Raw genomic sequence first — 24,429 nt, 5'->3', positions numbered from 1 at the left:
ACGAAAGAGAGCAAGAGAATCAGTGTACGTACTCTGGGTTGTGGCCTGGAGACGATATAACTATACACTCTGTGGTCTGCTGTGTTGACCTGTAAGGGTCTGGACGGCAAAGGGTTAAACACACTAGGAACTCCTTCCTGCTCATTCAGTCTGTCCTGCACCGCAGCCTGGGAACACACACACACACACATTATCCATTTGATCTCAACTTGGACAGCACAGGAAGACTAAACCATGACCATTTCAAAGAGCAGAGATCATAATGAATTTAAGGCAACATTTGTCACATGATATATATTACTGCACTGTATGTAACTCATTCATAACAGTGCAACCACTGAGAAATTATTGTGCATGATGTCCTGTGTATTTTGTGGTCTTCAGGGCCCACATCAACAACAACAAAAGAGCCATTCATGTATTATGGGGTTGACAGTTCTTACCTCGATGTTCCAATTGTGTTGTTCTAATGTGCGACGACATTGGTCCATAGACTCCAAACCTGTCAAGTCCTGAAACCAAATCCAAAAATCATTAGTCTCAGATCTAACACTAGTGTACACGGGACTGGACCAATCTCCAATTGATAGGAGTACAGATGTACAGATGTTAGGTTCAACGAATTTATTCCAATAATTCCTACAGGACATTTCCATATCTTGGTTCTGGATGAAACAGAGGGAGGCCTTACTAGGAACTACCCTGTCATGTGCCATAACAGTTGTGTCTGATGATCACTCTCAAACCATATTTTCAGCGAACAGTTTAACTAAGTAACGTTAGCTTTGTTGACCTAGCTAGCCAACTGTCGTTAGCCTAGCTAGCTAACGTTAGTTGTAAGTAGCTAAGACAAGTCCTGCAAGATAACTAAAGTTCAAAAATGTATTTTCTAATTCACCATACACTGATTGAAGTTTGCTGATGTGATTCTTTGGGGGAATTGTCGGGAACGGACAAGTAATTCAAGACAATTGTTTGTAGAGAAAATAATTGGTGTGTTGTTAGATAACGTTAACGGTCACTGGTTAGTTAGTTAACCGAGGCGCTAGGGGTATCGAAATTATATTGTCAAAAAGCAGTTTTACACCCATAACGTGATTTATATTAAACCATTTCCATTGTATATCTAAGCATACATTAATATGGAGTTATATATAAACTACTGTAAGCCGAATAAAGGTTGACTACCTGAAATTGAAGGAGTTTTTCAGTCTGCGCCTGAGATAATTCCTGCTCCTCTGGCGCCGCCATCTTACCTCGCCAATAGTTACTTGCAGTTTGCAAACGATTCATTCTTCTTCTTCTTCTATGATATAATGGCAATCCTCAAACCAACGTTAAAGGTGCATGCCGCCACCTACTGTGATGGAGTGTGTGGTCAATCACGGTTTACAACATTTCTAAATCCTCCTACCTTAACTCAGTACGTCTGAGAAAATAAAAAAAGAGCCCTACTCACTTCTAATAGACCCTTCCCCATCCCCCAAATGCCTTCCAAACCCCTCCAACCTCAATCTGTCCCTCTCTTCAACATACCTACAACAATATAACAACACATGCTCCACTCCAGACATGAACCAATTCACATGCTTGCCAACCAGATGTAATGACGAGTTCAATGTTCAATGTCCTAAGCGCAATCGAGCAAACACCACTTCGTCTTTTCTAATCTGACCTTTGAATTTTAGTCCACCGACCTTTCTTTGTAGGGCATATAAATGCCGGCCCTTGTGCTCAGAGTCCCATCTCTTCTGCCACACATCTATCAAAATGGCTCTGATCTTACATTTGGCCTCACCTCTACCCAGAGGAACATTCATATCAATTATATCTAGTTTCAAAGCTCTTTTAGCTAACTGGTCTACAATTTCATTCCCTTCCACACCCGAATGTGCTGGGGCCCAGCAGAATCTCACTACTACACCCATTCTCTCAATTCTCCATAATAACATTGATACCTCCAATAGTAGGTCACTCCTATTAGATTGACCAGATGATAAACTATTCAATACAGACAGAGAAAATGAGCATATAATAATTCTAACAGGTTGTACGTGTAACCGGTGTGAAATGGCTAGCTAGTTAGCGGGGTGTGCGCTAATAGCGTTTCAATCGGTGACGTCACTCGCTTTGAGGCCTTGAAGTAGTTGTTCCCCTTGCTCTGCAAGGGCCGCGGCTTTTGTGGAGCGATGGGTAACAATGCTTCGAGGGTGGCTGTTATCTATGTGTGCAGAGGGTCTCTTGTACGAGCACAGGTAGGGGCGAGGAGAGGGACGGAAGCGATACTGTTACATACGTCCTCCACCCACTGGAGGGCAACTATTATCGGCAACAGCTCAACTGAGTATACTTTCCTTTTGTCTACCAGGGTTAGATCAACAACAGGATCTGGGAGTAACCATGGAGGAACATCCCCTATCACCACAGAAGGGCCAACCTCCAACTCCCTCAAACCACTCTCATCAGCAAGCTTTCCAACTGTCTAACCAAAACTACTAGCTTGTCTACTAGTATATTCCCAACAGTCATCTAGAACAGTAGCAGTAGGATGGTCAACCTCACAGCCTTTCAACCCAATAAACTAAACGGGATTAACAATGGGGTCCATAACGTGCTGAAGGAGTATGGCCTCAAATATCTGGTTCTTGTTCACTGTGTGTGCCACTCTCTGCAGCTCGCTCATATGTAGTTCTAAACATATTTAGGATGTTTTTTACTCAGTGTTTGTCTCTCCTACGACGTTATTCCTCTCTCCTACAGCGTCCATCACAATTACATGCACATGGATTATGAATTATGAAAATTCAGCGATGACGTCATTTCGCGACTTTTAGGACAGGCAATAACTACTTTCCTTACAAAAAATATCAATAATAATTTTTTGTATTATTGATATTTTTTGTATGTTTGAGTATTGTTAATACCTGTGTTTGGTGTGCTAGACATGTTTGATGTAGCAATGTAAGTAGATTTTTATATTATGAATAAAAAAAATAGCTACTTTCCTTACTGAGGAGTTGGCAACACTGCCTCCCTCTGTAGCTAGTAACCGTAGCTCCGTGAACAGAAACTCTGCAAACATGGCAGCTGCCGCTACCCCGGTTGTCCCTGAACAGTCAGCGACAATCACCCATTTACCAATGCTCGACATATCCAAGCCCCCCGTTATAGAAGGATTTACACCGCTATCGCGACCCAGAGAAGAGACGTTCCAGGAGAAGTTTATGAGGAAGTCGAAGGAGAACCCGTTCGTCCCTATAGGTCAGTTACGTAAGCGGTACTGTAACTCTATTGAACATTGTCCAATGTCCACAGCTGTACCTAGTCGGCTTCAATACATACGGTTACTAAATTAGATGTTTCATGCATAGAATAGACTGTCATTTGGTCCTTCACTTACGACCAAGAGACAACACTGTTGTAGCCAGTTAGCTAACTATGTTAACTCGTTTGCTAGCTAGCAGGGGAACAGCATACAATCAACTTAACCGCAAATTCGGTAACTTTACAGCCAGCTACAGTTTTTTTTATATAAGATGTGTCATGCACAGTGTCCTTGTGGACCCCATACACTAAAAGGCGTCAACATTGATTATTTGATTGGAAAATAGCCGAGTGTTCCAAGCCCCGTTATGAAACATTACAAGGGTATGGCCCTTGTAATGCCCTTTGTCAAGGAGTTTCATAAAACAAAACATGTATTATAAGGGTAAACTAGTGCAATTAATGGGTCATACACTGGGTGCCAGACTACACAGGTCAGTAACTGTCAGTGTAACATAGTTAGGTATTGGACATTTATGTGAATATAACATCGGAACACTACAACACATTGGGCGTGCTCTCTGTAGCTCTTTCCCCTGTGGTTACAGAATGAATTGCATACACAATCAGGCCTAAAATATCTTAAGATTTACACCAGTCAGGGTGCTTGTTCTTTTACAGTAAAATGGACAGCTAAATCAGCTATTTTCAGACCGTTTATGGAAAACCTAATTGTTTTCTCCTCTCAGGTTGCCTCGGTACAGCTGGAGCGTTGATGTACGGTCTCCGAGCCTTCAAACAAGGCAAGACCCGGCAGTCCCAGCTCCTGATGAGAGGACGTATCTTCGCACAAGGCTTCACTGTAGTCGCTATCATCTTCGGCGTGTTCACCACAGCACTGAAGAAAAACTGAGCAGCATTCAGGGTTGTATTCATTAAAAAAAAATTTTTGCAACGGGAAATAACTAAAACAAGGTGTTTCTTATTAGACAAGTTCAGGTAGTCCCTCCTTGTTTCAGACCGTTTTCTAGCGTTCGGTGGCTAGTGAATACGACCCAGGCCTTTTGGAACCTCCCGCCAGTTTATCCTCTTCTTTGAGCCTTGGAGAGAACCGTGGTGGGAAATGAAATGATGTTTGAATATGTAGAAAGACTAACAGAACAGATATTTAAAAAAGGGCCAATCAACTTTTTTTTCTCTCTCTCTCTCCTTTTTCTGGATTTCCTTAACTGTGCTTTGGGCCGATCCAGTCAAATGAAATGTACACTCTGTTCTGCAGATGGCAAAACAAGCAGGGCACAGACTGCCTTGAGTTTTTAAAACATAATTGTGTAACTATATAAAGTGCAATGCAGCCATCCACATATGTAGACACACAGCCCACCCACTACCACTTGCGTATCTGTTCAGAGATCCACCTCTGTAATACAGAGAATTATTACAAGATTCAGAACCACCTTTTTAGCACCATGTATTGTCAGTTCCACTAGCCATGTATTAGCCATATCAAGTAAAACACAGAGTCCTGTCCCTTTAATAAAAATGTAAAAATTCATATTTTGTGTGCTGTAATACTTGAGAGAAAGATGGCACATCTGGCTCTTAGGACCAATATAGTGAATAACGGGTGTTGTAGGGACCGGTGAAAAAGGGGTGTTGTAGGGACCGGTGAATAAGGGGTGTTGTAGGGACCGGTGAATAAGGGGTGTTGTAGGGACCGGTGAATAAGGGGTGTTGTAGGGACCGGTGAATAAGGGGTGTTGTAGGGACCGGTGAATAAGGGGTGTTGTAGGAACCGGTGAATAACGGGTGTTGTAGGGACCGGTGAATAAGGGGTGTTGTAGGGACCGGTGAATAAGGGGTGTTGTAGGGACCGGTGAATAAGCGGTGTTGTAGGGACCGGTGAATAAGGGGTGTTGTAGGGACCGGTGAATAAGGGGTGTTGTAGGGACCGGTGAAAAAGGGGTGTTGGTAGGGACCGGTGAATAGGGGGTGTTGTAGGGACCGGTGAATAACGGGTGTTGTAGGGACCGGTGAAGATAATCTGTCACTGTGGGGCTCTGGTAAGGGAGGCAGAGGTACAGCCCAGGGCTTTCCTACTGCATTTTTACCAGTAAGCCTTGGGGCTCTGGTAAGAGAGGCAGAGGTACAGCCCAGGGCTTTCCTACTGCATTTTACCAGTAAGCATTGGGGCTCTGGTAAGGGAGGCAGAGGTACAGCTCAGGGCTTTCCTACTGCATTTTACCAGTAAGCCTTGGGGCTCTGGTAAGGGAGGCAGAGGTACATCTCAGGGCTTTCCTACTGCATTTTACCAGTAAGCCTTGGGGCTCTGGTAAGGGAGGCAGAGGTACAGCCCAGGGCTTTCCTACTGCATTTTACCAGTAAGCCTTGGGGCTCTGGTAAGAGAGGCAGAGGTACAGCCCAGGGCTTTCCTACTGCATTTTACCAGTAAGCCTTGGGGCTCTGGTAAGGGAGGCAGAGGTACAGCCCAGGGCTTTCCTACTGCATTTTACCAGTAAGCCTTGGTCTGGTAAGCGAGGCAGAGGTACAGCCCAGGGCTTTCCTACTGCATTTTACCAGTAAGCCTTGGGGCTCTGGTAAGGGAGGCAGAGGTACAGCCCAGGGCTTTCCTACTGCATTTTACCAGTAAGCCTTGGGGCTCTGGTAAGAGAGGCAGAGGTACAGACCAGGGCTTTCCTACTGCATTTTACCAGTAAGCCTTGGTCTGATAAGAGAGGCAGAGGTACAGCCCAGGGCTTTCCTACTGCATTTTACCAGTAAGCCTTGGTCTGGTAAGAGAGGCAGAGGTACAGCCCAGGGCTTTCCTACTGCATTTTTACCAGTAAGCCAATGGTCTCCAGTCTTCCCAAATAGCCCCTGTGTATAGTACAGTCTTATTTTAATGCTCACACAAACCCGTTGATTGATGAAGAGTTTACATTTTTATTGATGAAAAGTTTTCCAGTTCCCATGTAACATTCTGTGTGAGGCTGGAGGATACCATCCTAATAGATAACAGTTGATCACAGATTCACAGGAAATGCAGCTGAAAATGAAAATGGGGGATGTGTTTGAAAATCTGACTCAACATTAGACTAGTGTTCATTCATGTCGTTTAATAACACGGCCATGATTAGGACTCTGAACAGAGTGGCTACGAATCCCACTTTTCCTGGCGCTTTTACATCTGGAGTTTCTCTACGTCTAGTCTCAACAGGCGACTCTGGTGAATGGTGCTGATTTAATAACATAAGATCAATCTATCTGGGGAGGGGGGTTACCCAAGGAGCCGCAGTCTCGGCCTAAAAACCATGACGTAACAAGCCCCCCCTATTATGTGAATTCTTGTGATGCCGAGGATCAACCTCAGAATGATAGGATTCTTTAGATGGGAAGACACTACTTTTTTGTTGGAACAGACTATGTTGTCTGATCCCAGATTTGTTTTATGCTGTCAACTTCTATGGCCATCGCCTAGACCGTATGTAGAAAGGGTCATTGTCCCGTTTGGCAAGACCGCACAAAATAGATCATAAACCAGGCTATAAATAGTCACGCTTGGGAAGGAAATACATTTTTTTTGCCAAAAATACAAACAGTGACAGGAGTTCAAAGTTCAGCAAGGCCACGAGCTCATAGCATCTAAAATGTCAGGACAAATGACTAGGTACCGTTAAATAATCAATTAGGAATATTATACAACAGTAAATTAATAGGTGTGTGAATCAATTTTTAACAAAAAAAAACAAAAAAATGGCATATGTGGTGCCTGAACAGGACTTGCTATATTACACCCGACACATTAAATCAAATACAAAGTACAGTGGAGATGAACCTAATCTGTTATTTGATAAAAGAACACTTCACACCCTAAATATTGGGGAGAGGAATCCTGCTTTAAAAGATAAAAGGTTTGACCCAATGCCCTTCTCTTTTACGAGAGGGAAGAAGTTTAATAAAGATAATATAGTAAACATATTTTCTTAATTCAGTATTTGTAGCGGTCAAATAGAAGCATTGTTGAGGGGAAGTTAAAAGGCCAGAGAGCAGTCAGTCGTTCATGTTAAGGTACTGAGGTATATTACATCGGGAATAAGGAAAGATGGGGGGTAGAGACAATATCTTTCCTCCACATGTTAGAGACATGACAGAAAACAGGAGGGGTCTGAACATATAAAGAACCCGGAACATTCTGCCTTAATGCAAACCAGGGTTCATAACTCAAGAGCAGGGAAACATCACCACCCCTCCGTTCTATTGGCCGTACTAGCGCACCAGAGGTGTCTGTTTGAGGGCTATGAGGACCGAGCACATCCGGGACACATCCTTGGCTGTCTTGTTGGTCTTGGGGTTGAAGTCACAGAGACGGGCCACTCTCTCCCACTCCGTCCCTGGGCTGTCGCCGTCAGCCTCAGACAGGAAGGCCTCTTCAGATTCCCTGGAGGAGGGAAGGGAGGGAGATATGGACGAGGTGTTGGACAAGGTGTTTGATGGACGGTTTCCCGGACAGAGATTAAGCCTGGTTCTGGACTAATTAGCATCTCCTTTGAAATAACATTTTATAAATCTGTGTCAGGAAAACCGTACCACTGACATGCCATGCTGCCAAAACACTTAACTTTTCAAAACACTCAAACACTTCCACGTCAGACTCACAGCCCCTCAAATAATGTCCACGTCACAGACTCACAGCCCCTCAAGTAATGTCCACGTCACAGACTCACAGCCCCTCAAACAATGTCCACGTCACAGACTCACAGCCCCTCAAATCACTTCCACGTCACAGACTCACAGCCCCTCAAATAATGTCCACGTCACAGACTCACAGCCCCTCAAATAATGTCCACGTCACAGACTCACAGCCCCTCAAATAATGTCCACGTCACAGACTCACAGCCCCTCAAACAATGTCCACGTCACAGACTCACAGCCCCTCAAATAATGTCCACGTCACAGACTCACAGCCCCTCAAACAATGTCCACGTCACAGACTCACAGCCCCTCAAATCATTTCCACGTCACAGACTCACAGCCCCTCAAATAATGTCCACGTCACAGACTCACAGCCCCTCAAACAATGTCCACGTCACAGACTCACAGCCCCTCAAACAATGTCCACGTCACAGACTCACAGCCCCTCAAATAATGTCCACGTCACAGACTCACAGCCCCTCAAATAATGTCCACGTCACAGACTCACAGCCCCTCAAATAATGTCCACGTCACAGACTCACAGCCCCTCAAATAATGTCCACGTCACAGACTCACAGCCCCTCAAATAATGTCCACGTCACAGACTCACAGCCCCTCAAATAATGTCCACGTCACAGACTCACAGCCCCTCAAATAATGTCCACGTCACAGACTCACAGCCCCTCAAATAATGTCCACGTCACAGACTCACAGCCCCTCAAATAATGTCCACGTCACAGACTCACAGCCCCTCAAATAATGTCCACGTCACAGACTCACAGCCCCTCAAATAATGTCCACGTCACAGACTCACAGCCCCTCAAGTAATGTTCACGTCACAGACTCACAGCCCCTCAAATCACTTTCACGTCACAGACTCACAGTGGGTGTACATTTGACTAAAACTTACACACAGTATTGAAAATAGGCTACATGCATTTCTGGCAAATGTTCACAACTGAAATTATAAGATGAAAGACAATGAACACTGTTGTCGTCATTTATGGACATAGTCAAATACAGTCCCTCCAGGACCCAAAATGGAGTCTAAATAATGTGTTTGTTTCACAGTCGGGACATGCAAACACCTTTAACTACAGGTAACAAACTTAAAAAAAGGTAGAATGCCAAGACAATACTAAACCATTAGCAGAAGAGTTCTAAAAACCTACACAAAGTTTATCACTTGAGAGTTGGTCTGTTTGTAGAAAGTCTCCTCAGCAAGCCTAGGTGTTTAGAGCAAAAGACAGCAGGAAAGAAGAGAGAGATGAATCAGTGTCACACAACATGCAGAGTTAAGAGTTGGTAGGACAGGAAGCCGTAGTGACAGAAGGCCAGATTAACTAACAAGATTCAAGAAGGGAAGTTCCATCAGATGAACACTACATTGTAGACTGACCAGGTGAATCCAGGTGAAAGCTAAGATCACTTATTGATGTCACTTGTTTAAATCCACTTAAAATCAGTGTAGATGAAGGGGGAAGAGACGGGTTAATGAAGGATTTTTTAAGCATTGAGACATGTATTGTGTATGTGTCACGCCCTGACCATAGAGAGCTTTTTATTCTCTATGTTGGTAAGGTCAGGGTGTGACTAGGGTGGGTTATCTAGGTGAATTATATTTCTATGTTGGCCTGATATGGTTCCCAATCAGAGGCAGCTGTTTATCGTTGTCTCTGATTGGGGGATCATATTTAGGCAGCCATTTCACCATTGCCCTTTGTGGGATCTTGTCTAGGTATAGTTGCCTGCGAGCACTACTCTGAGTGTCACGTTTCGTTTGTTCGCTTCATTGTTTTCTTTGAGTTTCACTACCTAATAAAGAGGATGGAACCACGCTGCTTCTTGGTCCACTCATTATAACGATCGTGACAGTATGTGTGCCATGCAGACGGTGAAATGGGCAAGACAAAATATTTAAGTGCCTTTGAACGGGTAGTAGGGTGACAGGCGCACCGTTTTGAGTCAATAAACTACAACGCTGCTGAGTTTTCCCCCACACGGTCAACAGTTTCCTGTGTGTATCAAGAATGGTCCACCACCCAAAAGGACATACAGCCAACGGGAGGCCAGGGGTTGAAAACGGGTCATTGATGAAAGAGAACAAAGGGAGGCTGACACGAGTTATGCAGAGCAACAGACAGACAGTTAGTCAACCTGACAGACACATAAAACTAATGTAAGAACTCGTTGTACTTTGAAACTAAATGGGGTAAGGCAGCCGACGACCTTACAGGGTTCCACGTCTTTCAGCAACAACAAAAACAAGACACAGCAGTTGCAGTGGGAACGAAAACACTGGAGAATTGGACGAAACCATTGGAGAATTGGAAGGAAAACCACTGGAGGATTGGAAGGAAACCACTGGAGAATTGGAAGGAAAACCACTGGAGAATTGGAAGGAAAACACTGGAGAATTGGAAGGAAAACACTGGAGAATTGGAAGGAAATCCACTGGAGAATTGGAAGGAAAACCACTGGAGAATTGGAAGGAAAACCACTGGAGGATTGGAAGGAAACCACTGGAGGATTGGAAGGAAACCACTGGAGAATTGGAAGGAAAACCACTGGAGAATTGGAAGGAAAACCACTGGAGAATTGGAAGGAAAACACTTGAGAATTGGAAGGAAATCCACTGGAGAATTGGAAGGAAAACCACTGGAGAATTGGAAGGAAAACCACTGGAGAATTGGAAGGAAAACCACTGGAGAATTGGAAGGAAAACCACTGGAGAATTGGAAGGAAAACCACTGGAGAATTGGAAGGAAAACCACTGGAGAATTGGAAGGAAAACACTGGAGAATTGGAAGGAAATCCACTGGAGGATTGGAAGGAAAACCACTGGAGAATTGGAAGGAAAACCACTGGAGAATTGGAAGGAAAACCACTGCCTGGTCTGATGAATCCTGGTTCATGCTGTTTCACGCTGATTGGAGGACTAGAGTATGGAGGAAACCGTCATGCCTCATGTCAACGTTACAGGCAGGTGGTGTGTTTTCATGGCACACATTGGGCCCCGTGATCAAAGTGGAGCAACGTTTTAAAACCACATGATATCTGAACGTCATTGCCAATCAGTTACATCCCTCCGTGGCAGCAGTGTATTTGTTTCAGCAGGATAATACCCTATGCCAAAAGGCAAGGATTGTCCAGGAATAGTTCCACAAACACGAGTGACTCCAGCTTACTGCAGTGTCCTGTCCAGTCCCCAATCCAATATCTGTGGGATGAGACGGAACGAGCTATTCAGAGTAGAGATCCACTACCGTAGGAAGCATTGGAGTCAACATGGGCCAGCATCTCTGTGGAACACTGTCGACACCTTGTAGAGTCCGTGCCCTGGCTGTTAATACCCCGACGACTTGAGGCAGTTCAACTGACTATTAGGAAGGTGTTCCTAATGTTTTGTACAGTCAGTGTATAGGACAATACAACTCCATTGTTATGATAAACACACAACATTGTCTCAACCATCCTAGTCCACAGTAGTCAGCAGTTTAGACAATGGCCAGATATACTGCAACCTGACATTTATAGGTCAATGGACATTTCTAGCCTCAGGGTGTATCCCAAATGCCCCCCTATGCCCGATTTAGTGCACTATTTTTGAACAGAGCCCTGTAGGCCTTGGAGTGGTACACTATACAGAGAACCAGGTGCCATTTGGGCTGCAGAGTGTTCAGTTTTCAGGCTGTTGGCCTGGATGCAGTTCTCTCACTGTCTCTCTCTCTCAGCCTCTCTCTCTCTCTCAGCCTCTCTCTCTCTCTCAGCCTCTCTCTCTCTTTCTTTCAGTCTCTCTCTCTCTCACTCTCAGCTTCTCTCTCCATCTCTCACTCTCAGCCTCTCACTCTCAGCCTCTCTCTCTCACTCTCAGCCTCTCTCTCTCACTCTCACTCTCAGCCTCTCACTCTCAGCCTCTCACTCTCAGCCTCTCACTCTCACTCTCAGCCTCTCTCTCTCACTCTCACTCTCAGCCTCTCACTCTCAGCCTCTCACTCTCAGCCTCTCACTCTCACTCTCAGCCTCTCACTCTCAGCCTCTCACTCTCAGCCTCTCACTCTCAGCCTCTCACTCTCAGCCTCTCACTCTCAGCCTCTCACTCTCAGCCTCTCACTCTCAGCCTCTCACTCTCAGCCTCTCACTCTCAGCCTCTCACTCTCACTCTCAGCCTCTCTCTCTCACTCTCAGCCTCTCTCTCTCACTCTCAGCCTCTCTCTCTCACTCTCAGCCTCTCTCTCTCACTCTCAGCCTCTCTCTCTCACTCTCAGCCTCTCTCTCTCACTCTCAGCCTCTCTCTCTCACTCTCAGCCTCTCTCACTCTCAGCCACTCTCTCTTTCAGCCTCTCTCACTCTTTCTCTCAGCCTCTCTCACTCTCTCTCTCAGCCTCTCTCTCTCTCAGCCTCTCTCTCTCTCTCAGCCTCTCTCTCTCAGCCTCTGACTCTTTCTCAGCCTCTGACTCTCTCAGCCTCTCTCTCTCTTTCTCAGCCTCTCTCTCTCTCTCAGCCTCTCTCTCTCAGCCTCTCTCTCTCAGCCTCTCTCTCTCAGCCTCTCTCTCTCAGACTCTCTCTCTCAGCCTCTCTCTCTCAGCCTCTCTCAGCCTCTCTCTCTCTCTCTCTCAGCCTCTCTCTCTCTCTCTCTCAGCCTCTCTCTCTCTCTCTCTCAGCCTCTCTCTCTCTCTCTCTCAGCCTCTCTCTCTCTCTCTCTCTCAGCCTCTCTCTCTCTCTCTCTCTCAGCCTCTCTCTCTCTCTCTCAGCCTCTCTCTCTCTCTCAGCCTCTCTCTCTCTCTCTCAGCCTCTCTCTCTCTCTCTCAGCCTCTCTCTCTCTCTCAGCCTCTCTCTCTCTCTCTCTCAGCCTCTCTCTCTCTCTCTCTCAGCCTCTCTCTCTCTCTCTCTCTCAGCCTCTCTCTCTCTCTCTCTCAGCCTCTCTCTCTCTCTCTCTCAGCCTCTCTCTCTCTCTCTCTCAGCCTCTCTCTCTCTCTCTCTCAGCCTCTCTCTCTCTCTCTCTCAGCCTCTCTCTCTCTCTCTCTCAGCCTCTCTCTCTCTCTCTCTCAGCCTCTCTCTCTCTCTCTCTCAGACTCTCTCTCTCTCTCTCTCACCCTCTCTCTCTCTCTCTCAGCCTCTCTCTCTCTCTCTCAGCCTCTCTCTCTCTCTCTCAGCCTCTCTCTCTCTCTCTCAGCCTCTCTCTCTCTCTCTCAGCCTCTCTCTCTCTCTCTCAGCCTCTCTCTCTCTCTCTCTCAGCCTCTCTCTCTCTCTCTCTCACCCTCTCTCTCTCTCTCTCTCAGCCTCTCTCTCTCTCTCTCTCAGCCTCTCTCTCTCTCTCTCTCAGCCTCTCTCTCTCTCTCTCTCAGCCTCTCTCTCTCTCTCTCTCAGCCTCTCTCTCTCTCTCTCTCAGCCTCTCTCTCTCTCTCTCTCAGCCTCTCTCTCTCTCTCTCTCAGCCTCTCTCTCTCTCTCTCTCAGCCTCTCTCTCTCTCTCTCAGCCTCTCTCTCTCTCTCAGCCTCTCTCTCTCTCTCTCAGCCTCTCTCTCTCTCTCTCAGCCTCTCTCTCTCTCTCTCAGCCTCTCTCTCTCTCTCTCAGCCTCTCTCTCTCTCTCTCAGCCTCTCTCTCTCTCTCTCAGCCTCTCTCTCTCTCTCTCAGCCTCTCTCTCTCTCTCTCAGCCTCTCTCTCTCTCTCTCTCAGCCTCTCTCTCTCTCTCTCTCAGCCTCTCTCTCTCTCTCTCTCAGCCTCTCTCTCTCTCTCTCTCTCTCAGCCTCTCTCTCTCTCTCAGCCTCTCTCTCTCTCTCTCAGCCTCTCTCTCTCTCTCTCAGCCCTCTCTCTCTCTCTCTCAGCCTCTCTCTCTCTCTCTCAGCCCTACTCTCTCTCTCTCTTTCAGCCCTACTCTCTCTCTCTCTCAGCCTCTCTCTCTCTCTCTCAGCCTCTCTCTCTCTCTCTCAGCCTCTCTCTCTCTCTCTCAGCCTCTCTCTCTCTCTCAGCCTCTCTCTCTCTCTCAGCCTCTCTCTCTCTCTCTCTCAGCCTCTCTCTCTCTCTCTCAGCCTCTCTCTCTCTCTCTCAGCCTCTCTCTCTCTCTCTCAGCCTCTCTCTCTCTCTCTCTCAGCCTCTCTCTCTCTCTCTCTCAGCCTCTCTCTCTCTCTCTCTCAGCCCTCTCTCTCTCTCTCTCTCAGCCTCTCTCTCTCTCTCTCTCAGCCTCTCTCTCTCTCTCTCTCAGCCTCTCTCTCTCTCTCTCTCAGCCTCTCTCTCTCTCTCTCTCAGCCTCTCTCTCTCTCTCTCTCAGCCTCTCTCTCTCTCTCTCTCAGCCTCTCTCTCTCTCTCTCAGCCTCTCTCTCTCTCTCTCAGCCTCTCTCTCTCTCAGCCTCTCTCTCTCTCAGCCTCTCTCTCTCTCAGCCTCTCTCTCTCTCAGCCTCTCTCTCTCTCAGCCTCTCTCTCTCTCAGCCTCTCTCTCTCTCAGCCTCTCTCTCTCTCAGCCTCTCTCTCTCTCAGCCTCTCTCTCTCTCAGCCTCTCTCTCTCTCAGCCTCTCTCTCTCTCAGCCTCTCTCTCTCTCAGCCTCTCTCTCTCTCAGCCTCTCTCTCTCTCAGCCTCTCTCTCTCTCAGCCTCTCTCTCTCTCAGCCTCTCTCTCTCTCAGCCTCTCTCTCTCTCAGCCTCTCTCTCTCTCAGCCTCTCTCTCTCTCAGCCTCTCTCTCTCTCAGCCTCTCTCTCTCTCAGCCTCTCTCTCTCTCAGCCTCTCTCTCTCTCAGCCTCTCTCTCTCTCAGCCTCTCTCTCTCTCAGCCTCTCTCTCTCTCAGCCTCTCTCTCTCTCCGCCTCTCTCTCTCTCCGCCTCTCTCTCTCTCCGCCTCTCTCTCTCTCCGCCTCTCTCTCTCTCCGCCTCTGAAAGAAATGGAGCTGTAGTTACATGCTGCTACTTTGCCAGATTTAGTCAACGTCTGTTGGGAAGCATGAGAGAAGGTTGGTTTTAGTACAGAAAAGGAAAAGCAAAGACCCCAGAGAATAAAATATGTTTACGACGAGAGAGAGAAAAGCGAACGGGAGAGAAATACTTTGATAGTAATTGAAGTGTAGGACTATAGAGGGCATTAAAATAGGTCATTAATAGTTAGTTAAACATCAGTTAATAGTTAAACGCATTGAGAAGTTACGTGTAATTTCGTTACTTCCTTAGTTTACGACAGGTCAGGTGTTTAACCACAGGTCAGGTGTTTAACCACAGGTCAGGTGTTTAACCACAGGTCAGGTGTTTAACCACAGGTCAGGTGTTTTACCACAGGTCAGGTGTTTTACCACAGGTCAGGTGTTTAACCACAGGTCAGGTGTTTAACCACAGGTCAGGTGTTTAACCACAGGTCAGATGTTTTACGACAGGTCAGATGTTTTACGACAGGTCAGATGTTTTACCACAGGTCAGATGTTTTACCACAGGTCAGATGTTTTACCACAGGTCAGATGTTTTACCACAGGTCAGATGTTTTACCACAGGTCAGATGTTTTACCACAGGTCAGATGTTTTACCACAGGTCAGATGTTTTACCACAGGTCAGCTTGGTGACATAGTACACAAACGACGGATCCTTCAGACACACAAACGGATCTCTGCATTTCTTACCAATCCTGAATAATGAGCCATATCCATCCGCTCCAAAACGCAGGCCAACAAAACATTGGAACCGTGGGGTCAGAGGTCAGCTCAGCTGTCACCGTTTACACTCTGTTTAAACTATTTAGCAGGAAATCCTGTCCACGTTATTATTCCAATAAATATTTTAGGTACATGAATAAAGTCAACTCTCTGTGACAGTCTATCGATAGTCTTTAAGCCTAAGCTAACACATCTTACTTCCTGATCTGATCTCACGGAAATAACCACAGAAACACACATTCTGATCACATCATTGCTCTTAATTATCATAGTTAACTACTACAGATACAATTTACATTTCATATTTTGTCTTATATATGTTGTATATCGTCTGATAAATGTTGTATATCGTCTGATATATGTTGAATATCGTCTGATATATGTTGTATATCGTCTGATATATGTTGTATATCGTCTGATATATGTTGTATATCGTCTGATATATGTTGTATATCGTCTGATATATGTTGTATATCGTCTGATATATGTTGTATATCGTCTGATATATGTTGTATATCGTCTGATATATGTTGTATATCGTCTGATATATGTTGTATATCGTCTGATATATGTTGTATATCGTCTGATATATGTTGTATATCGTCTGATATATGTTGTATATCGTCTGATATATGTTGTATATCGTCTGATATATGTTGTATATCGTCTGATACATGTTGTATATCGTCTGATATATGTTGTATATCGTCTGATATATGTTGTATATCGTCTGATATATGTTGTATATCGTCTGATATATGTTGTATATCGTCTGATACATGTTGTATATCGTCTGATATATGTTGTATATCGTCTGATATATGTTGTATATCGTCTGATATATGTTGTATATTGTCTGAACTGGTATTTCCTGTTATGTTGGTTTCAGGTATGCAAACTGATGACGGCCCAACAAGGTGACACTGAAACATGCAATACATCCCTGCTAGGGGGAAATACAGGTTTTAACTAACTAAACAACAAAGAATAGTATCTACATGATCAGTCTCTGTGTGTAAAATAAAAAGTGGTTCATGTGAACCGAACTCACAGCTAACAAATGTAAAGAAAGTAATCTAATGTAATTTGTTGCCTAGCCTTTAATGCAAATGACACTCAAGTCTTGAGAACAAACATTATACTAATATTACAGTTACCATGACAGCCTTTATAATAGAATGCTTGTTACCACGACAGCCTTTATAACAGAACGCTTGTTACCACGACAGCCTTTATAATAGAACGCTCGTTACCACGACAGCCTTTATAATAGAACGCTCGTTACCACGACAGCCTTTATAATAGAACGCTCGTTCCCACGACAGCCTTTATAATAGAACGCTCGTTACCACGACAGCCTTTATAATAGAACGCTTGTTACCACGACAGCCTTTATAATAGAACGCTTGTTACCACGACAGCCTTTATAATAGAATGCTTGTTACCACGACAGCCTTTATAATAGAACGCTTGTTACCATGACAGCCTTTATAATAGAACACTTGTTACCATGACAGCCTTTATAATAGAATGCTTGTTACCATGACAGCCTTTATAATAGAATGCTTGTTACCATGGCAGCCTTTATAATAGAATGCTTGTTACCATGACAGCCTTTATAATAGAACGCGTGTTACCATGGCAGCTTTTATAATAGAACGCGTGTTACCATGGCAGCTTTTATAATAGAACGCTTGTTACCACGACAACCTTTATAATAGAACGCTTGTTACCATGACAGCCGTTATAATAGAATGCTTGTTACCATGACAGCCTTTATAATAGAATGCTTGTTACCATGACAGCCTTTATAATAGAATGCTTGTTACCATGGCAGCTTTTATAATAGAACGCTTGTGACCACGACAGCCTTTATAATAGAATGCTTGTTACCATGACAGCCTTTATAATAGAATGCTTGTTACCATGACAGCCTTTATAATAGAATGCTTGTTACCATGGCAGCTTTTATAATAGAACGCTTGTGACCACGACAGCCTTTATAATAGAATGCTTGTTACCATGACAGCCTTTATAATAGAATGCTTGTTACCATGACAGCCTTTATAATAGAATGCTTGTTACCATGGCAGCTTTTATAATAGAAAGCTTGTGACCACACACATCTAAATATTGCACTTGGGGGAAAAAACATCTTAAAGTAGAAATAGAATGAAACAAACAGGCATTCTATTTCTCATTATAATGGCCACTATAGTAGACATTGATCAAGGCTACAAGTGTGGAAAAATAACATTCACTGAGTAAAACATGTAATAACCCCCCCTCACTCACACACAAGTATTACTGTCAAGTTCAACACAACTAAAACAATATCTTTGGGCTACACTGCACACATTATTACATAGTACACGTTCCGCCTGTGGACATCTCTTCTACTATGTTCCAGCAGAGAATGAGACCGTTTGTGGGCATAATTGATCTCTTTCAGGCAGAGTACACCTTGCCCTTTTTATTGAAAAGGTGAGAAAGAGGGAAAATGTATAGCAGCATCCAGCTTAAACCAGGCCCAGCTCCAGCTACACTTGATCCCTGAATCCACTTGTTTAACAAGCAACGCCTAATTTTCAACTAATTCTCTCATTCTGAAAATTAACCACATACTGTAGAGGGAAAACATTCGTTCACAGATAGTAGTTAGTTCGTTAGCTAGTTAATTAACATTTCACACAGATTGCAAGGGTCCAGTAAGCAACTAACACGAATCAAGTAGGTCACCTACTTCGGATTCAAAACGGGGAATTTCACCAAAAGGTGACTAGTTTGCATACCTGTAGTTTTGAGGGAACCATGTAGGAACTAAACAGAGCTAGCTAGGAACTAACCTGTTGTTGGACTTGTTCTTCTCCATCTGTTCAATCTGGTGCACATGCCAGTCCTCCAGCTCTTTCTTGGCCTTCTCTTTCCACTCAGCCTCCGCAGCCTTGGACGCAGAGTCTTCAGGGTTCACATACACACAGGGTGATGGTATGATCAATACACAATCAACAGAATGTGCACAATACCAGGGTCCTATTCAGTAGGAACAAAGCGGACGCAAACAGGCGGAAATGGGGAGGACTACCTGAATTTGTCCAATAATAATAGCTTGTTTTCGTTTTCCCGTAGGCAAAATGTTTTGCTACGGTGTGCACTAATGAATACCCACCCAGGACGAAACGTTTTAGTCCACAATGCATTGCATGAGCTACAGAAGATGATGCTCTTTTCTCAGGAGATTAACTACAGAGTCAATACAGCGAGAACAAGACCACCTCAAGCATACCATACAGGACATGACACGGAGTGGAACCCAAATGAAGGGTGGTTCACACACAGAAATAGACAGACTATTCAACTTCACTTTCTCTCCACACCCCCCCAGGTCTTTTATTTAGCTTTCTAGCTGGTAGGGGGAAAATGTGACATTTAGGTGTCAACCTTTGTCAATGTGGACAATGAGTGGACAAAATACTGCATGTATCGTAGCGGTAGAGACTGTATGTATCGTAGTTATCGGTAAGTCTGAAGTAGCTCTCTGTCCAAACTGGCACCCTATTCCCTACATAGTGCACTACTTTTGACCAGAGCCCTATGGACCCTGGTTAAAAGTAGTGCACTATATAGGGACTAAGGTGCCATTTGGGCCACACACTAATCTCTGCTGTTTACTTACCTAGTTGCTCCAGCCGTGCCTTCTGCTCCTCCCTCCACTTACGCAGGCTCTCAGGCTCTGCTCGCAGAGAGTCCACCTGGGCGATGGCCGCATAGCTGTCCGATAGACCGTTGGACTCCTGGGGGGAGAAGAACCAGGACCAGGCATAAGGACCACTAGTCATAGGCTGCGTTTACACAAGCAGCCCAATTCGGATCTTTTGCCAATTATATAGTTTCCAACAGGCTGATATTCTACATAGTTTAGTGCAGAAAACATGGTAATTAACTACAACGGCCATAATCCATTGTGCGGCCGCTTAAACTTGTCCCGGTCTGTGCGGAGCAGACACGGCGATAAAAAGAGAACGCGCGATCGAGAGGGATAAAAAGCAGTTGCTTCGCGACGCTGAAAATACATGATTCTAAGTGATTGATAGTTGCCATTCAGCAGTCATAAAAGTATGTCTTATTTACTTTTGAAGAACTACTAAAATAATGATTTATGTCAGACAGCAGCTCTATAGAGAGATGAGATGATGACTTGGAATGAAACAATAAAGGAATCAAAATAAAACGCATATTTTATAAAGTAAAGTGAATAAATGTTGGTTAATATAGGCAGTAATGGACAGTCACTACAATCTTGGGACTATTATTCATTGTTTTATTCTGTGTTGTTACAGCATTCAACCTACATAATGCATTTAATGTCTAAAAATAATAAATAAAAACTGAAATCCGTGATTATAGTTAGGGACCGTCCATAAATTAGTGTAAATTATGAATATTTTCATGTTGCACACCTTTTTATTTCTCATTAAATGCTTTCAATATCTGTATATTCATTTCTACAATGTATAGTTGGGTTGAGATTTTTAAGCCATTGAAATGTGGTGGAATTGGAATTTTAACTCCTAAATTACACGATTGGTGTCCCGTTCCTCGGTACAGTTGAGCTAACGTAGGCTAATGTGATTAGCATGATGTTGTAAGAAACTAAAACAATTCCCAGGACATAGACATATCTGATATGGGCAGATTTACTTGTTAACAATTCACTTACCATTGAGAAAGAGGTACTTATTTCAGGTGTGTTCTCATCTGCTATAGGTACAGTCTCACTTACAAAACTAAACTACAATAAAACATGTCCCAAAGCATTTTTCTATAAATGTGAATTCTCATTAGAAGTGTTATTCTCTTACCAGCTCAAACATGTCTCCGTTTACCGTGGCTGCTGATGCTTCTGTAAACCCGGTATCTGACAGATGAAACAAAAAAACGGCTTTATACAAACATATGACATGCTTTACATTATTCTAACCTAGCTAGTCATCATTTGCTTTCGAGGGGTGGATAGATAGTGACAAGAATGCAGAAACACCTGCTTGGGCAGTAACTTAAACTAGCTTCTCACCACCACCACCACCTACCTATATTGGCTAACCTAATTTGGCCTGAGGATAACTTCAATACATTTACACAATCACATCCACACAAGTATATCGGACAAACTTGAGTCATTATTCAACTCAGGGTGCGGTGTGCTGCTGCTCCAACTAACGTTACTGTTTACATTGACAGTTGTCAATCAACTAACTAGCTAACGTTAGCTAGTTTGCTAACTAAAAGTCAGGCTAAACTTAGCTAGCAAACTAACTAACAAGTTGTCTAGTAAGAATTAACGACCTAGCTATGGTACTAATAAAAGTTACTTTTTTTGTTTGTCTTCATTTATGGACTTCTAGTTTAGGAGTTAGTTTTAGTTAACATGCTAACTTAGCATAGCTAGCAACTTACCATATTCTACAGTAGCAGGTGAATCGGCTGCCGGCGGTTGTTCAACGGATCCCTCCAAAGCTCCGACTCCTTCGTCGTCATTCTCTATCACCGCTATTTCGCTTTCTTGCTGGGCTAAGAAAGCTGCAGCTGGGTCCACCTCGACAGGCAGCACTCCGTTGTCAGATGGGAACCCGAAATCTGCATCAGCCATCTTTCACAAAAGTGAAATGTAGCTAGTAGCTAACGTTATAATTATTGATTGTTATCTTGCTGCCTATCAATTAATTTAGCCGAGAGAGGAGTTATGAGGATGATGGATATATCTGAATCATGCAACTCTAACTGAACTTTTCATGAACGGTTGTCAGCTAATAGAACAATGAATAAGGACTAACGTTAGGAAGCTTCTGTCTGTGATGATTCATGATTGCTCACTTTCAATTTGCCTAGCCTGCCACACGTACTTCCAACTTTTTGGTTTATTAGGATGTGTCTCTATCTGCTGGAGAAACCTAGAAATGCACTCCTATATCCTAACTGGTATCTGAAGCAGTGTTGCCAACTCATCAGTAAGGAAAGTAGTTATTGCCTGTCCTAAAAGTCGCTAAATGACGCCATCACCTAATTTTCATAATTGTCCATGTGCATGTAATTGTGATGGACGCTGTAGGAGAGAGGAATAACGTCGTAGGAGAGACAAACACTGAGTAAAAAACACCCTAAATAAGTTTAGAACTACATATGAACTTTCTTCTGTCAATTCTTGTTTTTTTTAATGTCACAATTCCAACCGTCCTCCTTTATCTGGGCTTGGGACCGGCAAAAGTGACCTAAAAGAGACACTCTTGGCGGAGTTACTTATTTATATATATATATTTTTTTATTTTTTTATTTTTTGTTTAGTTTTCTTAATTTGGTTTGGTTTTTAACCATATTAGGAGCCTATTAGGAGTAAAACATTAGGAGTAAAACATTAGGAGTAAAACATTAACATTTTTAACCATAACAAGTTTTACATTTTTTTTGTATACAATCTACATTAACAATCTAAATGGACCAAAAAGAGACAATAGAAAAAACTGTCATTGACAATATGAGAACATTATGGTAACTAGTCTGGCCCTAATTTTTTCCAGACCCCCCTCCACACACACACAGGCTGTGCTGGCTCACAGAAAGAGTGGGTCATTGTCATTTTGGTCCAGGCTCTCTATGGCAGGTTCAGCAACTGAGGGAGCTGACTTAAATGAGTAAGCAGCTGATGTGCCAAAAAGCAGCAAAACATTATCAGGCAGCTGGTGCTCATAGCAAGCCTCACCAGACAGCTTCAGTCCATATCGAATGTACAGGGTGGAGTTAAGGGTCTGCAAGGACATCCCATTTCTAAATTCGCTTTTTACCACACACTCATCTGGCTGAATCCTCTCTCGACTTCAGCATCCGAGTGTGACGAGGACAACACAGACACAGCAGCCATGGCAAGTTCTTGAAACTGGTTGATATCAGCTGCATCCCTGAACTTCCAAATCTCACTCCAGAAGCCTAGTGTGTTTTTTGTCTCATTCCATTTACTAAGATGGATGGCACGCCATTGCTGGACAAAGAGTAGCCACAGAGCTTGGCTAATTTTTCTATTTCTCCATGGCTCTTATTGTGCTTTAGAGTTTCCTCCACATTGAAAACTGACATGTACTGCAAATGCTTCGATGTTGTCCGGCAGTCTCACCCTCAACTCATTAGTGAGGGAGATGGTGAAGGCTACACATCGCTTTCGGACATTGTTTTCATCCTCAGGCGCAAGGTGGAGCTCAGCTGCCTTTGACTCACAAAGGTAACGGTTTGGGACTGATGTATCCATCTATTGGCCCTTTGAGTACATCAACATTTGCCAGTGGATTCAGCACCCGGCTGCTCACAGACTTGATCAGGCTAACCAAGCTGTCAAGTAGCTTAAGAGCATCTACTTGCTCTCCCTCAAAAGCCTTGATGGCCAACTGTACCTCACCCAGCACTGACTTCAAAAAAGTCAGATACAATATGTTTTGAGGATCACTGTACATGGAGTATAAAACCTCAGCCATGTAGCAGTGTTCACTGGACTTGGTGACTGTGAAATGCAGCCTAAGCTCCTCCCGCTGGTCCAAAATGCGTGAAACCGCAGGTTCAAGGGAGAGCCAACATGTGGCACACTCCTTGGTTACCTGTAAAGGTTTCTCCCCACAGTTGATGGTCTCATATATGGCCTTGTAGGCCTCTCTGCGCTTGGGAGACACTGAAAACCAGTTATAAGTCTCTCGTACCAAGTACTCCACACTACGGGGGATGGTGTCATTGGAAGCATGACTTACAGCGAGCTGCAGAGAGTGGCACACACAACGAATAAGAAACAGATATTTGAAGCCATACTCCTCCTTCAGCACTTTATGGACCCCATTGTTAATCCCCGTCATAACAGAGGCATTGTCAGTCCCTATCCCTAAGGAGTTTCTCTTTTTTAAGACAACACTTCTCGAGGAAAACCACAACAGCACAGGACTATAGATTTGGCATCTCCTCCCTCCAACTCAACAAGCCCCAGAAATGTTGATACAAATTGCCTGCTTGGTGTCACTAAAGTACCTTATCACGACCCCCAGGTACTTAGAAACACTTACATCCGTGGACTCATCGAGGAGGAGGCTGAAACGCTGGTCTACCCACACCTGCGACCAACTTTTTCAGAAAGTATGGTGCTAGAACACCATTAATCATTTCTGTGCACTTTGTCCTGTGCATTTTGAAGTGGGTAGCAGCAGTGGAGTCTGAGAAAGCAGCTCTACATGCTTCTCCAATGTGATCACATGCCAGCATGGAACTGTAAAGGGGTTGGCGTCAATTGAATCTGGTATCAGGATAAAATGTGATTCAGAGTCGCCGAATATACTTTAAGTATTTTTTATTAAACTCAAGCGATAAATGGTAAATGCAATTTTCGTATATACAGGGTTCACTGTATCACCACGCAGGGTAAAGCAGAGAACTGCTGGAATGTGTACAAACAACAGTTATTATACTGTGATGGACGGGTTGGAACTATTTTTGTTGGCCTATCACAGTAGAGGCTTAGCATGGTTTAGACTCACTAGCCTATCGGTGGCGCCCAGGCTGGTCCCAGCCCCACAGCGCTCCAGATGTCCGGCGCTGTTGCTGTGTAGATTACTCTCCCACACCCTAGAGACTGAGGTCAGACAGTTCTGTAACACTGTTGCTGTGTAGATTACTCTCCCACACCCTAGAGACTGAGGTCAGACAGTTCTGTAATACTGTTGCTGTGTAGATTACGCTCCCACACCCTAGAGACTGAGGTCAGACAGTTCTGTAACACTGTTGCTGTGTAGATTACTCTCCCTCACCCTAGAGACTGAG

The 24,429-nt window shown here is 44.2% G+C and overlaps 3 protein-coding genes across 4 annotated transcripts in view; 1 reads left to right on the top strand and 2 right to left on the bottom strand.

Moving 5' to 3' along the window:
* Positions 1-2,868, bottom strand: part of LOC129827320 (FAS-associated factor 2-like) — a 28,106-nt gene extending 25,238 nt beyond the window's left edge. The window contains exons 1-3 of the mRNA XM_055888059.1: positions 1,189-2,868; positions 444-512; positions 33-167 (exon numbers count right to left, since the gene is read on the bottom strand). Coding sequence (XP_055744034.1) covers positions 33-167; positions 444-512; positions 1,189-1,293 — 309 coding nt within the window. The 5' untranslated portion in view covers positions 1,294-2,868. The remainder of the gene's footprint in view (positions 1-32; positions 168-443; positions 513-1,188) is intronic.
* Positions 2,869-3,002: 134 nt separating this feature from the next.
* Positions 3,003-4,819, top strand: LOC129827323 (HIG1 domain family member 2A-like). Its single transcript, XM_055888069.1, has 2 exons — positions 3,003-3,261; positions 4,014-4,819. The coding sequence occupies exons 1-2, from the start codon at positions 3,081-3,083 to the stop codon at positions 4,175-4,177; spliced, it is 345 nt and encodes a 114-aa protein (XP_055744044.1). The 5' UTR covers positions 3,003-3,080; the 3' UTR covers positions 4,178-4,819.
* A 1,368-nt stretch (positions 4,820-6,187) lies between these two features.
* Positions 6,188-21,484, bottom strand: cltb (clathrin, light chain B). Of its 2 annotated transcripts, XM_055888066.1 has the most exons (6): positions 21,043-21,484; positions 20,448-20,503; positions 19,262-19,379; positions 18,432-18,543; positions 9,129-9,182; positions 6,188-7,702 (listed from the first exon to the last, which is right to left on the bottom strand). In XM_055888066.1, the coding sequence occupies exons 1-6, from the start codon at positions 21,233-21,235 to the stop codon at positions 7,531-7,533; spliced, it is 705 nt and encodes a 234-aa protein (XP_055744041.1). In that variant the 5' UTR covers positions 21,236-21,484; the 3' UTR covers positions 6,188-7,530. The 2 variants fall into 2 exon arrangements, with proteins under 2 accessions (XP_055744041.1, XP_055744042.1); XM_055888067.1 differs by lacking the exon at positions 9,129-9,182 and having other exon boundaries at positions 21,043-21,481.
* Positions 21,485-24,429: the final 2,945 nt, after the last annotated feature.

This window comes from Salvelinus fontinalis, chromosome 29 (genome assembly GCF_029448725.1).
Source record: "Salvelinus fontinalis isolate EN_2023a chromosome 29, ASM2944872v1, whole genome shotgun sequence".
Taxonomy (NCBI): Eukaryota; Metazoa; Chordata; class Actinopteri; order Salmoniformes; family Salmonidae; genus Salvelinus; species Salvelinus fontinalis.
This window is presented reverse-complemented; position numbering and strand designations above follow the sequence as displayed.